The 16,001-nt window shown below is 49.2% G+C and overlaps 1 protein-coding gene across 1 annotated transcript in view; it reads left to right on the forward strand.

Moving 5' to 3' along the window:
• The window catches only part of SLC13A4 (solute carrier family 13 member 4), a 47,432-nt gene that overhangs the window by 11,118 nt on the left and 20,313 nt on the right, over window positions 1-16,001 (forward strand). Inside the window, exons 3-6 of the mRNA XM_064289680.1 lie at window positions 11,756-11,892; window positions 12,755-12,927; window positions 13,356-13,410; window positions 15,691-15,730. Coding sequence (XP_064145750.1) covers window positions 11,756-11,892; window positions 12,755-12,927; window positions 13,356-13,410; window positions 15,691-15,730 — 405 coding nt within the window. The remainder of the gene's footprint in view (window positions 1-11,755; window positions 11,893-12,754; window positions 12,928-13,355; window positions 13,411-15,690; window positions 15,731-16,001) is intronic.

The following is a 16,001-nucleotide window of genomic DNA, read 5'->3' on the forward strand; positions in this document are numbered from 1 at the left end:
GATGTTGTTATTGTTGGGGGCTGGAGAAGGAAAATGATTGGAGGAACCAGAGAGCATGTTTTATCAGTCGAGGTGAAAAATCCTAATCCATCTGTCTGATGAGATGACTTTGGCTGGCAATATTTCACAGTTGGGCCACAGGAAGCAGCTTAGTCTAAATGTAGCCTGCTTAGCTAGCCTTGTTAGCTCAGATGGGGGAAAAATGCCAGTAAGGTCAAGGGCATGGGTTATATCCTTTTGTGAGCCCATTAACTCTGGGACAAAATGTCTGTCCCACAGCCACCGCCTACACCCCTACCCTGTGGTTGCTCCAGCCTGCGTCAGGCTCTCAGGGGAAACCTAGGCCAAACAGATCATCTCTTGTCACTCCTCAAGCCCACCTGGTGCTTGCCCACCCCCTTGCTCAACTCAGGCCCTTCTTCCACCTTGGAAATTTCTCTCCATTTCCTTCAAATTTTTAAAATCCTACTCTATTACCATCTTCGGCGAAGCCTTTCCATAGGTCTCAGGTATAAGTGTTTTTCTCTTCCTTTGAGCTTCTTGGATATCTTGATCCTTTAAATGGTACATTTAAGTGGTACACCAGATGTACCAGATACAAATATGAGCTAGGTGATACCACAATTGAGTGACTTGAGTGCTGGCTGGATAGCTGAACTTGAAGAATCTCGAGTAGTGTTGTATCAGTCAGGGTCCTCCGGAGAAGCAGGACTTATGGGATATATATATATAGACAGAGAGAGACAGGCAGACAGACATTGATTGATTGATTGATTTTAAGGAATTGGTTCACACAATCATGGCAACAGCCAAGTCTGAAATCTGTAGGTCAGGCCAACAGGCTAGAAACTCAGGAAAGAGTTGATGTTACTGTCTTGAGTCTAAAATCTATAGGGAAGACTGGCAGACTGGAAACCCCGGCAGGATTTCTTTGTTACAGACTGTAAGTAGAATTCCTTCTTCTCCAGGAAACCTCAGCTTTTGTTTTTAAGGCCTTCAACTGATTAGATGAAGCTCACCCTCATTATCGAGAGCAATCTGCCTCACTTAAAGGCAACTGACTGTAAATGTTAATCATGTGTAAACATCTTCACAGCAACAGCTGAACTAGGGTTTGACCGGACAACTGAACCCCGTAGTCCAGCAAGTTGATCCACACAATTCACCATCACAGACATAATGGTGTTGGACTGGAGGGAGAACGTGGATGAAAATAGAAAAGGCAGGTTAGCAGATTCACAGATTAGCTGGATAGGTTGACTAATATGTGGTAACAGAATCAGTGTTGACAGGATGAGACAGTGGACTGAAATTAATAAGGATCAATGTCAACAGTTCATATGGAAAGACCCTTCTCGCTTGGCTCAGTACCGTCTCACTGTGAGTCATCTGTAGTCCAAGGGGCTGCCAAGATTTTGAGCGTTTACCATATGCTCAGTTGGAGGTCCTTTTCATGCACTGTTTCATTTAATCCTGTGTGAAGCGCCTATTATTCTTCATCTTCACTATACAGAGGAGGAAACTGAAGTTCAGAGAGGTTAAGAAACTTACCAAAGATTATACAGCTACTAAGTTTTGAAGCCAGGACTTGAACCCAGGAATGCATGACCCTAGAGCTTGTACTCTGAACCTCTGGGCAGTATGTATCAAAGCCTGCTGAATTAATGAGCCTGTGTGTCCAGAGAATCAAATTCCGGATGAGGAGCTCACTCAGAAGTGGGCGGCCAGGATGTCACAAAATCTGGAAACTGAGTCACATGAGGAATGAAGAAAAGACCTACAGGGGAGGGTGAGTTCTGTAGCTCAACATGCCAGGCTCAAAGGATCAAAGCAGAAGCAAAGGGTCAAAGTGGCCACAAGGGGGTCCGGACTGGGTGTGAGAGAAGACTGAATGGGCGGCCGGGTGGGGTCATGGCGCGTCTGACCCCAGAAGCTCGGGCCAAAGGACCACATCAGGGATGTTAGAGATTGACTCTGAGGTCCCTGTCACTTCAGGCATCTGTGGTCTTCTTGTGAGCACCAGCCCCCACACCCCTCTGCTGCAGCACAGAGCTTGGGCCTATATTTTAGGTTTGTTTTTTGTTCTTTGGTTTTGCCTCCCTTGTTATTCTCACTACTGGCATTTTATCTGCCTTTGAAGTTCTCGAGGAGGAAACGTTAAACACGTGACTCCTAGCTGAAAGGTTGTCAGTTCCAACCCACCCAGAGGCACCTCAGAAGACAGGCCTGGAGATCTGCTTCTGAAAGATCACGGCCTTGAAAATCCCATGGAGCCGCTCTACTCTACTCTGCACATGTGGGGTCGCCATGAGTTAGGATCAACTTAACAGCAACTGGTTTGGTTTGGGTTTAAGGCCCTCTAAACCCCTTCTAGTGGGCTGCTCCCAAAGGTTATAGCCAGGGCACAATACCCCTAAACATCAAGTTAGCTAAGATTTGCTGTTTACGGGAGAAGTTGCAGGGAGGTGGGGGCCAAGGAGCTCTCTGGTGGAGTCAAAACCAGGGTTTGGTTGCTGGGGCTTGGTGACAGCTACTCGGGAAGCCCTGAGGGTCAGCAGCTCTGACCTTCGAGTAACACTTACATCTGCCCTCTGGCTCTGCCCCCTCCCCAACACACACGTACGCGCACACATACGCACATACATGCACTCACACTCACGCATATACACACAAGCACACTCCTGCACACAAGCATACACGTGTATGTAAGCATGTGCATGCAGGCACACAGTCACACAAACATATGCATGCACACATATGCACACACACACGTTTGTGCACACACTTGTACACTCGTACACATGCATGCACACATTTGCGAACGCGTGCCCTCTCTCTCTCTCACACACACACACACACACACACACACCCTCATTCACCAGCCATCTCAGCCCTGTGCTGAAGGCCTCCGCCAGGTCTTGCTCTAAGTCTAGCTTCCGCCAGGGCAGAGGGGAGTAGTGGTCGCTTCTGCTGGGATAACACAGCAGCCTCTGCAGCTAAGTGACGTGTGATTCTGATGTTAGGGACCGTTTCCCTGTTGGCTCCTGGCCTTTCTGACGCCCGGACTCCAGACCCTTGCCCAGAGCTGCTTCTTATTAGTTCAGCTGGGGCATTTCACCTACTATCTTCCACTCAGCGTTTCTGGCCTTTGCTTATGGAGGCTGCCCCCTCCCCGGCATGCAGGCCTAGGGGGTGACGGTGCAGCCCTCAGACACCGATCTGCCTGGCCACCTGCCTAAGCCAGGCTGCCCACCACCCACAGCCGCCCTATCACCCAAGACACAGCCCAGAACTGAGCACCATGCTGGGACCCAAACTGGGAACCTACAGCCCCTGCAGCCTTTGAGGCCAAGCTAACGTTCCTGCAGAAAGAGCTGTCCCCATCAAGCCTTTCCCTGACCCTCAGCAGCCCCCTGAGCTCAGAGCTAGCCCCTACTTTGGCTTCCTCCCACCCAGGCAGTTCACACGGTCACCAAGAGACTGGGAAGGTGGGGGGACAGCTCTATAAATCAATTCTCCAGCATTCATGCAGCTAGGCCGACTTCTGGGCCAGGTCAGCCCCCATCGGAGTCATTTCCCACCTCTCTAAGGCAGGTTTGCAGAGAATTTTCTTTTTTTAAAGCAACAAAACCTTTTATTTAAACCACATCTTTGTTGTTAATTGCTGTCAGACTTGTCAATACCGCTTATAACAGAACAAAACGTTGCCCGGTCCTGTGCCATCTCACTGTCGTTGGTGTGCTCAAGTCCATTGTTGCAGCCACTGTGTATTTTGAGTGACTTCCCACCTAGAGGGATCATCTCCCAGTGCTACATTCTGTTGTGATCCATAGGGTTTTCACTGGCTAATTTTTAGATCACCAGGCTTTTCTTCCTCAGCTTAGTCTGGAAGCTCCTTCTGGGTGACCCAGCTGGTATTTGAAATACCAGTGGCATAGCTTCCAGCATCACAGCAACATGCAAGTCACCAGGGTAGGACAAATGGACAGATGGGTGGTGAAACCAAATCTTAGGAGATCCAGCATATAAACTAGACAGAAGAGGAAGTCCCACAGGGTGTGAGAATGGGGGCCACTCCTCCCTCTGCCTCATGGCCGCCTCCTCCCCAGAGAGGCCCCTGAAGTTTCTTAGGAAGTGAGTGTGGTTTGAATGGAATGGAAATCGGGGATTAAGAGTATCCCAGGGAAACACGAGAGCCAGACCCAGCTGGACTTGGCTGCCCGGCGTGGACACAGGGTGGACCGGGGTTGTGTGCTGGCCTCTCTGATGGGACTCAGCGTGGAGTGCAGAGGGGGCCAGCCCAGGCACTGCCCTGGGGTCTGAGGAATTCACTACTGCGTGTTCAGTGAACCCGAGAGCCCCAAGCGAGGTCCATTGCCAGAGGCCAGCACTGGGCCCTCAGGGGCTCTATGTGTCACATTAGAAGGCCCATGGAGCAGGGCCCTGCTGTGCTATACCTCTCTCAGGGGACCCCCAGACGCCCACATCAGGAAAGTGGATACACAGGGCTGCACCTCTCAAGGGACCCCAGGCACCCACATCAGGAGAGTGTATATAGAGGGCTGCGCCTCTCAGGGGACCCTCAGGCGCCCACGTCAAGAGAGTGTGTATACAGGGCTGCACCTCTCAGGGGGCCCCCAGGCACCCACATCAGGAGAGTGGATATAGAGGGCTGCACTTCTCCAGGGACCCCCAGGCACCCACATCAGGAGAGTGGATATACAGGGCTGAACCTCTCAGGGGACCCCCCCAGGCACCGATATCAGGAGAGTGTATATACAGGGCTGCCATCTCTCAGGGGATCCCCAGGCACCCACATCAGGAGAGTGGATATTCTTGGCTGCACCTCTCAGGGCACCCCCAGGCACCCACATCAGGAGAGTGTGTATACAGGGCTGCACCTCTCCAGGGACCCCCAGGCACCCACATCAGAAGAGTGGATATTCTTGGCTGCAACTCTCAGGGGACCACCAGGCACCCACATCGGGAGAGTGGATATATAGGGCTGTGCCTCTCTGGGGACCCCCAGGCACCCACGTCATGGGAGTGGGTATGGTCAGACACCCACGTCCTGTCAGTGTCTCTTCAGAGGAGAAGGAGTGGCCCCACCACCACCAGGATGTGGGAAAGGTCAGGAGCCAGGTGTGCAGTAGGGTAGAACTGAGTTTGGGGCCAGTTTTCCTCACTGGCTAACCCTGAGCCAGCTGTTACCTCTCTAAGCTGCCAAGGCCTCATCTGAAAAATGCAAATAATGAAAATTCCTGTCCCCTGGGGAGTCGTGGGATTTCAGGCTGTGGGGGTGTGAACACGCCTCTCCCAGGGCCAGTTTTCCAGACCCTGCAGAGAGCAGGCCTGTTCTCTTTCCCTCTGTGGGGTTGGCACCTGGGAGCTAGTCATATGTCCGCCATGAGAGAACACTGAGAGGGAGGAACCCCTAGACTTCCACTCTCCTCAAGGTTCTAGGAACACAGCCACAAAGCTCCTTTCTCCCCTTTTTAAAAAACTTAAAAAAAAAAAGAATGCATCTAATGCCATGAAAACCAGCTGCTGTCAAGACATCTCCGACTCATGGCGACCCCATGTGTGTCAGAGTAGAACTGTGTTCCGCTGGGTTTTTAATGGGTGATTTGGGGGGAGTAGATTGCCAAGCCTTTCTTTTGAGGTACCTCTGGGTGGACTTGAACCTCCAACCTTTTGGTTAGCAGGTGAGTTCACTAACCATTTGTACCACCCAGGGACTCCAATAGCATACATCTAATTTTTTTAATCTGCAGGGGGCAAGGATCTAGCTGAGGGTAGTCAGAACCCTGAGCCCAAGCTCTTAGGTGGGTTCTACTTGGTTGCACCTTTTAGAAGCAGTTGCTTGGAGCGCATGTCTCCTAGAACACAGACCAGAAATACCTCTACACGCCAAGCTCAGTGCTTCCACATCCTGAGAAAAACCACAGTGCAGAAAAGGCAATAAAACCACCCCTGCCGATGTCCCCAAATCCACGCACCTACACCCGGGAGGAGCCCTCATTTAGCATCTCGTTTCTCCTTATACATAGTTCTAGCAAGCTTCGTTATCTGGTTCTCCAACTCATAGAATATTAGAGTTGGAAATTAGAAAGTGGGGAGGAGGGCTGCTAGTGACAAGCATGCTGACAACAGAAAGCAGCAAGAGCCTAGGACAGAAAAACTATAAAATGCACACGAGGGGACTCAGAATGGCCAGCAGCCTGGGGCCGCTGGAGGCAAGAGGGATGAGGTGGGACTCCGTGCACCTTGAGTCAGGGAGAATGGCCCATATGTGGGCAAGAGGCCAGGGCCAAGCAGGGGCTCTGTTAACAAGGGCAGGAAGTGTAAAGCACAATTTAAAAAATGGTTAAAATAAACCCATAAGAAGCCTGGAACTCTGGCATTCCCTAAGGGTTTCTGAATACCCAAAGTTTCATTGTAAAAGAAAAATCAATGGGCTAGAAAACATAACAAACACCATCAGGGAAGGGAATTTTAATTTTATAAACATGAACAAGCAGACTTGTGGTTTGGCTTGGCGCCTGGACCCACTCTGTGTGCTAATGGCCCCAGACCAGGCCAGCCTCCATATGGACCACTTGGTAACAGGAGGGGCCGCCAGGAGCCAGAGTTCTCAGTGTGCCTGGCCATGCCAGCTGTTTGCCTGTGTCCGTTAATCTTTACAACAGCATTTTAAGGGGGAGAGTCACATAACCATACATGAGAAACCAGAGTCCAGAGAGGTTGAGTAACTTGCCCAGAGTCACACAGCCTGACTCCAGAGCCCTCACTTTTCCACACTTGACTGCACTGCCTCTTTCCTAACCACACGCTACATCTCCAGCCCCAGGTGGTGTCTCCCAAGCACATGGCCTTGCTTCCAAGGGGGCAGGGAGGGCTGTGGCTTAGTCATCTAGTGCTGCTATTACAGAAATTACCACAAGCGAATGGATTTAACAAAGAGAAATTTATTCTTTCACAGTCTTAGTAGGCTAGAAGTCCAGATTTCAGGGTGCCAACTCCAGAGGAAGCCTTTCTGTCTCTGTCGGCTCTGGAGGAAGGACCTTGTCATCAATCTTCCCTGGTCAAGCTGCTTCTCAGTGCAGGGGCACCAGGTCCAAAGGACATGCTGTTCTCCTGGCTCTTCTTTCTTGGTGGTATGAGGTCCCCTGTCTCTTTCCTCGCTTCTCTCTTTTATATTGCAAAAGCGATGGACTTAAAACACAACCTAAACTTGTAGATTGAGTCCTGCCTCATTAACGTAACAGCCACTAATCTCACCTCATTAACATCATAGAAGCAGGATTCACAACACATAGGAAAATCATATCACATGACAAAATAGTCCTGGGAATCATGGACTATACAAGTTGACACACATTTGGGGGACACAGTTCAATCCATGACACCCACCAAACACCAAATGCAGAAACAGCACAAAGCCAGGACCCCGCTGAGGCCAAGCAGGGGCTGCAATTCCCTGGCTGGGTCCTCAGGGCCAGTGTCAGGACTGTGGCTATGAATGAAAACAAGAAACGTGGGCAGGTTTGGTTGAAGCCCCCTCCCGCAGCCGGTGCCAGTGGAGGGGACCAAGAAAATGCCCCTGCAATAGGATCAGATGCTCGGCCTCCAGCTGACCACCCTGGTACCACCATAGTGTCACTCAGCGTGAGGCCTTGTTGTCTGGTAGGACATGCACCGGTCTGGAGTCAGATGGACTGGAATGGAATCCTGACTCTATGTCTTACTCTGTGACCTCGGAAAGGTTCCAGTGAGAACGTGAGCACAGAATGCAGAAAGTAGGCTCTCAGAAGGTGCTGTCTTAGCATTGGCTCTCCTTCCTTTCCCTTTGGGTGGGACCCAGAGAAGGCAATGCCACCTGTCTGTTAGACACCGAGCCCCCTAAAAGGTCACCGCAGATCAGCTGGGTGTCTAGAGTGGCAGGTCCCAAAGAGGCAGAAAACGAAGATGCTGTCTGTCCCCCTAGAAAGAGTAACCTTGGGCCAGTGGAGGGTTCACCACCCAGAGCCACCATGTCTCATGTCTTCTGTGAGTTCTCCCTCCTCGATCCACTAAACAAACAAAAAAACAAACCCATTGTTGTCGAATCGTTTTAACACTACAGGACAGAGTAGAACTACCTCATAGGGTTTCCAAGAGCAGCTGGTGGATTCAAACTGTTGACCTTTTGGTTAGCAGCCAAGCTCTTAACCACTGCACGACCAGGGCTCCACGCACTAGTTGTTGTCAGTTTTGACTCATGGTGACCTCATGTGTGTCAGAGTGGAACTGTGCCCCATAGGGTTTTCAGTACTAATTTTTTGGAAGTAGATCCAAGTCCACCTGTGGGTGGACTCAAACCTCCAGCGTTCAGTTAAGGGCATTAACTGTTTGCCCCACCCAGGGACTCCTGCTCCTCCCCTCCTCCTCTGTAGATGGAGGAAAATCAGTATCCCCACCCAGAGACCCTGCTCAGAGGCCTTCCCGATGTCCTGCCTAGAGGATCTGTCCAGGGCAGGGTCCTTCTCTGCCCTCAGGAGGGTTTAGAGACCGTTGACAGCTTAGGGATGGGCTTGAGGACAAGTAGTAAGTTAACCAGAAGCACAGGGCTCCTCCAGGATAGTGTCACAGAGGGGACAGGAGTCCTCCACAAACCTAGTCCACTGGACACAAAGAAACTACCACGGGGCAAAATGAGAAGGGGGAAATGGAGCTTTGATTTTGGCCTTTATGTTACTGAAATACTACATGCAGAGTCTAAAAAATCAAATAATACTGAAAAGCTTACAATGAAAAACAGCTCTCTCCTTCCCCACCCCTCCCCACTCCACCCTGACCACAGCCCCACTCCCCAGAGTTAATAACTTTAACTTGGTCAACTGCTTCTTCTAGTATTGAGCTCCATATTTCTGTGTGATTTTGTTTCCTGAGTCATCACTTTCAGACATGATCGATTGACTTCCTATGGAAGCAGATGAGGATTTTGTTCCCTGACGTTCCTCATTTCCCCTCCTTCTAGCCTCTCGAAATAGCTGTCTTAGTCATCTAGTGCTGCTATAACAGAAATACCACAAGTGGATGTCTTTAACAAAGATAAATTTATTTTCTCACAGTCTAGTAGGCTAGAAGTCCAAATTCAGGGTATCAGCTCCAGGGGAAGTTTTTCTCTCTCTGTCAGCTCTGGAGGAAGGTTCTTCTGTCAATCTTCCCCTGGCCTAGGAGCTTTTCTGCACAGGAACCCTGGTTCCAAAGGACACAGTCTGCTCCCGGTGCTTCTTTCTTGGTGGTATGAGGTCCCCCTATCTCTCTGCTTACTTCACTCTTTTATATCTCAAAAGAGATTGCCTCAAGACACAATCCAATCCTGTAGGTTGAGTCCTGGGTCACTAACACAACTGCCGTCCATCCTCCCTCACTGACATCATAGAGGCAGGGTTTACAACATACAGGAAAGTCACACAATATTGGGAATCATGGGCCCAGTCATATTGATACACATATTTTGGGGGGGAACATAATTCAATCCATGACAATAGCTATATCACAGTTTTTATGAATTCCATAGTCAAAGTTGAACATTAGTATGATTACACAAATATCTATACTTCACATGCCAAGGATGTTACTACATTTACATTTCCCTTCCTGTTCAACTTTTATTTTTTCCTGCAGCTAAAAATGTTCTTCTTTTCTCTCTTTGAGGTTTTCAGATTAAAAATAAAACTTTTCTATATTATTTCTTCTTACTTTCTGTCCTGGCTCCTTTGGATGGGAACGATTCTTGTGTATGTGACAAATATTTATTGAGTATGTATTTTTGCACTTTACTCTACTAGGTGCTAGGAGTTACGTTGTTGTTGTTGTTGGGTGCCATTGAGTTGGTTCCAACTCAAAGTGGTCCTGTGCCATCTTCACTATTGCTACTCTGTTTGAGCCCACTGTTGTAGCCACTGTGTCAGTCCGTCTCCTTGAGGGTCTTCCTCTTTTTCAATGACCCTCTACTTTACCAAGTATAATGTCATTCTCCAGGGATAGATCCCTCTTGATAACATGTCCATAGTACGTAAGATGAAGTCTCTCACCATCTTCCCTTCTAAGGAGCATTCTGACTGTACTTCTTTCAAGACAGATTTGTTCTTTCTTCCGGAAGTCCATAATATATTCAGTATTCTTCACCAACACCATAATTTAAATACATTCTTCTTCAGCCTTCCTTATTCATCGTCCAGCTTTTGAATGCATATGAAGCAATCAAAGAATTACAGAAAGAAGTGTAAGACATGATCCTTGGCCTTTAGCAGCATAAAATTTGGTTGAGAAACAAGACAGGCACACATAAAAATATGAATAAATATATAGCAGTCCAAGCATTGTCCCAAGTGCCCTGTGAAGTACAGATTAATAGTACCCACAAGGAATGTTCCAGAACTCAGTGGCTAGAGTCACAGAAAGGTTTTCTGGAGGACACCAGGCCTGAACTGGGGCTTAGAAGTCTGATTGGAATGTACAGGCAGAGATAAGAGAAGAATATTCCAAGAAAGAAGAGCCACAGAGGACTTGGCCTGTGGACCCTAAACACAGACCTAACGTCTTGTTAACAGGCCTATGTCTGAATTTCCTCGTTCTTAAAAAATGTTGATTACTGTGGTTATGTAAGAGAAAAATCCCTATTCTTAAGAAATACATACTGAAGTATTTAGGGATAAAGGGCTGTGATACCTGTAACTGTCCCTCAAATGATTCAGAAAAAGAATTACGTACATAGCGAGTGTATGGGTGTTCCTTATGCTATTCATTTTTGTAATTTTTTGTAATTTTAAAATTATTTGTAACTATTTCAAGAAAAAAAAAGATTTAAGGTAAGTTGACATCTTCAAGAACTCTGTCCTAAGGAAGTAATCACATTTATATAAGGATAAAGATTTATGCAGAAAATTATTCTTTGCACCATTTATAGTAATAAAAAAAAAAGGAATAAACGTAAATATTCAACAAAAGGGAAATGGCCAAATAAATTCTGATACATCCATATGATGACACACTCTGCTACCATTAACATGAATTTTCCCCATAAATTTTGGTCTCATAAGAAAATGATCAGGGCACAATGTTAAGCTAAAAAAAAAACAACAGGATATAAAGCTGTACATACTGTATGAATGCAATTAAGCATCTATAGAGACACAGAAAAAGAGACTTGAAAAAAATATACCAAAATATTAACAACAGTAAAAGAAAAAGCAAAGTAGGATTAAGGTTAATTTCTTCTTTACATTTTTCTATATTTTGAAGTTTTCTACAGTTAAATGAGCATGTATTAATTTTCCAATAAAAATGAAAACAATTTTCTAAGGCATCAAAGAAAAAGAGACATTAAAAATGGAGATTCGGGGACAAGCCCAGGGTTGTTTTAATAATTTTTAAGGATTAATGTAAAATTACAAGCATGTGTTTATTCTTTAAAATCATATTCATATCATAGTTAAATACAAAGTGTTTTTATGTTCAAAAAACGGGAGAAGACGACTACCTGGCTTTCAGGGTTTTTGGTTGGCCTAAGCAAAGCAATCTTTGCACAGCACCTAGCGCGGTGCCTGTCCTGCAGGCGCTCTGGTCTGCTGAGTCTTAGGAATCACAGCCTCCCTTCTTCCCCTCAGCTAGCCCCTCTGGTTAAGGAGGGGTTCCTGGGCAAGGCCCACACCCCGAGGTGCTGGGGTGGCCCCGGGGGTGGCTGACGTTGCCCTGGCCTCCGCAGGTGGCGGCCGAGTACTTCAAGAACACAACGCTGCTGCTGGTGGGCGTCATCTGCGTGGCGGCCGCCGTGGAGAAGTGGAACCTGCACAAGCGCATTGCTCTGCGCATGGTCATCATGGCCGGGGCCAAGCCGGGCATGTAAGTCACACCTGGGGTGCCATCCCCCTCGGATTCCGTGGGCCACGGGTATGGTGGTCTTCCATCCCCAGCTTCCTTTACGACACAGGGCAGTGGTCTTCCATCCTCCCGACTTCCAGCAGGCACAGGGCAGTAGTCCCCCATTCCCCTGGCCTCCATCCAGCCACAAAGTGGTGGTTTTCCATTTCGGTGGGACATGAGAATAGTGGTCTTCCACCCCCTAGCTTCCAGTGGGCCACAGGGTGGTGATCCCCCACCCCCTGGCTTCTAGCAGGCCATGGGGCACTGCGCCCCCCACCCCGTTGGCTTCCAGCCAGCCATAGGGCGGTGGTCCTCCATCCCCCCAGCTTCCAGTAGGCCATGGGGCAGTAGTCCTGGCCCACAGTGGGACACACACACAATAGGCTGTTTCCTACTAATGGGGATGAAATGGCACCAGGGCTGGAGGGCTCCCATCTCCCCCGCCAGTGAGAGGAGCTAGGTGGAAGGTGCGGTCTATGACCTCGGAATGTAGTTACATCACAGTTTTTGTGACAATACTGGAAAATGGATATATGGATAATACTGAGAAAATGCTTGCACATAGATGTTACTGGAGATTCTCAGAGACCCACAAAGTACTTTATAGATCTTACAGGTGGTCTTAGTTATAGCAAAGAAGAACCAGGTGACAGGGAGGGACTTGGGGGACAGTTGGTGGGAGGGCCAGTGGTGGTAAGAAGCAGCTGGAAAAGGAGCAGTGCAGACCAGACACCCGTATGAGGTCGACCCACTAACAGCTTGTAGAAGACCTCGGGGAGGTCCAGGGTCCCCCAAGCCCAGGGAGCTCCCCTCTCACGGCCTGCCTGGCCCTCTGCCCCAGGCTGCTGCTCTGCTTCATGTGCTGCACCACGCTACTGTCCATGTGGCTGTCCAACACCTCCACCACCGCCATGGTGATGCCCATCGTGGAGGCTGTGCTGCAGGAGCTGGCAGGCACTGAGGAGGAGCAGCTCGTGGCCGGGAGCGCCAGCGCCGAGGAAGCGGAGCCCATCAGTACTGTCTGCCGCGTCCATCCGCCCTCTGCTCTCCACCCTCCTCCAGGCCCTCCTGCTGTTCCCTCCCATGTGGGCTCCTGCCCACAGCCCCTCACCAGTGCCCCTGTCCCCTCATCTTCCCACTTATCTCTTTCCCATACCAGCCCTGTAACTCAGAACCTCCTTGGGATTCTCATTCCCAGCTTTTCCACCTGCCCTCATTTTTCAGCAACCACCAGTGCTCAAGGGTTACAACAAAACCCTAGGGCCTGTCTGTGTTCACCTTCAGAGTGGAGGGGAGGGGAGTGGTCATCTGGCAAGCCCTCAGCGGGAGTCTTCACGCACGGTTTCCCATTCACCGCCAGCCCTGAGCCCCAGAATGTCTCTCTGACTCAGTGTCACCTTCAGCCGCCCTATCTCACTTCCGGCTTCCCTTTGCTACTGTAGGTCTGGATGAAAACAACAGCCAGCCATCTCTGGAACTCATCTTTGTCAATGAAGAGTGAGTATGACTGTCCCTCTTCCAGACAGAGTCTCTCTGGGTCCACTGGGGAGGTCAGGAAAGATGGCACCCAAGCCCATAAACAGCTCTTTCAGATGGATGGACCAAGCTCTCCATCTTGCCACCCCACCACTCCCTCTATTTACTTCCCATACCTGGGAGGCACTGGCCAAGATCTTGAGGGTGACTCCCTTAACCACAGGATATTGCAATGATGAGGAGGGATATATGAACTATCTGTAAATCTAAGAGTAAAATTGATGTCCTTCTTAGGAAAATAACATGTTTAATCCATTCATCAAGAAATGCTCACTCAATAGAGGTTACTGGCGAATCAGGAAGCATTTTATAGATATTAGATATGGTCTTATAGAATATGATCTTGTTAGGTATGACAAAGAAAAATTGGGTGACAGAGATTTGGGGGCCAGCTGGTGAGAGGGCCATGGGATGATGGAAAGAACAGCTAGAAGAGGAGATATACAGACCCAAGTATTCACATGAGGTAGATCCATTAACTGCCCATTTCTTTTGGAGAATCTATATCAAAATATGGCCTTCAAGGTATTCCATAATGAATATTACACATTTAAAAGTTAGATTTGTAATAGAGCTCAATTTTGCAATTTGCCCTTTCCATAAAAAAATACAGATCCACTTTCAATGAAGCCAGCATGTGTAATTGGCTGACCTCAGTGTGGGGCTGACGGGAAATTATTTTTCCTCACCACTGTCTTCAGGCAAAGCACATTGGATTTCCTCCCCACATCCTTGCTTCCTTTCAGGTGTTAGAATGATCTGGCTTTCAGTTACACAGCAGCCTAGTCTAGACTCATACTCTCTTACCCAGTGCTTCTCCCCACTTCCTCATCTATCCACCCCTGCCCCCAGCCCAGGCCTGCAGAATAAAAGATGGTGGAAGTGAGTGGGAAAAGGAGTGGACTCTTCTTTCCCTCCCCTCTCACTTGCTGCTTCTGACTTCTGTAGGGTTAGGGCAGAGGCTGTAGGGTGCAGAAAAGTCAAAGGGGCAAAAAAATATAATCTGGGGTTGGTGTCCCTGAGTCAGGCTCCTCAGATCATGGCTCCTTCACTGCTGGGGTACCTACCTTCAAGGTTCTCTGGAGAACCCCACTGAGGCGACAGCATTGCTCCTGGCCTCCCGGGGTGATGCTGTCTGGAATGGTCCTGTACTCAGATGATTCGCCATACACACACACACACACACAGCCCCTTTGTGCTGGGGGTGCCTCTGCCTCTTGGGAGGGCCCTTCCAAGGTGGCTGCTCCCATTGCCATGGGCCTTTTCTCCTCACGGTGGCCTCTCAGCCTTATGTGCTCCCAAACTCCAAAGCAAGCGGCTTGAGTTCTCCCTAGAGTGCTATCACCACCCTTCATGCTGGTAGGCACTGGGGCCATTTGCTATGTGTGAGGATGGTGGTCTTCCCACACAGTCTGAGGGGTTTGGGGAAGAGAAACATCACAGCAGTCTTCTCCCAGGCTAAGAACTTCCTCCAAGGAACCTTTCCCTCTGAGCTCCATTAGCTCCTTATGCCTCCCTGGTAAAGTCTGGGGTTGGAGGTGAAGGCCACAGGACTTCAAGTCTAACCCCTCTCATTTGTCTTCAGAACATGTGGCTCCTCACACCCACTCTCGTCAGGACTGAGACAAACAGGAAACACTCATTGAGCATTTATTGTTAGTAATGCTGGTAGTCAAATTCTTGTCTTCCTTTGTTCTCAAGGCAAAGGTTGGGGGCCAATCGGTGGTGGGGGCAGTTGTCTGTCACCCCCTGAGGTACAGCTGCTAATCAGAAATTCTCTCCTGTTTCCTCGTTCTCACTTGCCTTTCACCTTGTACAGTCGGGCCTTCCCTCCTCAGGTCTCCTGAGAGAAGCACTTCCCACGCTTCTCTTCCTTTAAGAAGGTGGTAGGCCCAGGCCCCTCAGCCAAAGAGAGCTCCTGTTTTCCATCCCGTATCCCTGACTCTACCTCTTCCTGTCCTGTAAACAGAGGTAGGACAAAGGCCCACGTTTAGGTGCCCAGCACCCCGTGATATGAAAGTGCTAGTGTCACTTCAGAGGAGAGTGTTGCCTCTGCCCTGAGGAGACAGCCCCTGTCTCCCCTAGTCCTTCCTGAATCAGTCTTCTCTCTGGGCCAGAAAACAGGAGTCTAGAAAAGTTAAATCACTTCTACGTTAAGAATTTGACATGCGGGGGGAATTCATGAAGGCCGAATCTCAGGAAGCTGCTCCACCATTTCCTGTCTCCTCTGCTTCCTTCCAGCACCTCCAAGGCCCACCTCACTTCACTGATACAGAACAAGGTAGGGCCTCGGGCTTTTTCTGGGCTTTGGGACTGCTTGAAGGGCCTTCTAGATAACTCAGGATGGAGATCCCGGCAGCTGGGCCTCAAAGCAGAGGGGCTCCCAACACAGGGTCTGCACCGTGAGGGGCACCAGGCTCCCATCCCAAGAGCCTGGGTGTCCCCAGCCCCAGCCTGAGTGCCGGGCTCAGCCCAAAGAGCACAGGTGAAGCTTCTTTCCTGTGAACTCAACGCTCGCGTATCCAGATGGACAAGACCCGTAGACTCAGCCC

This window comes from Loxodonta africana, chromosome 8 (genome assembly GCF_030014295.1).
Source record: "Loxodonta africana isolate mLoxAfr1 chromosome 8, mLoxAfr1.hap2, whole genome shotgun sequence".
NCBI lineage: Eukaryota > Metazoa > Chordata > Mammalia > Proboscidea > Elephantidae > Loxodonta > Loxodonta africana.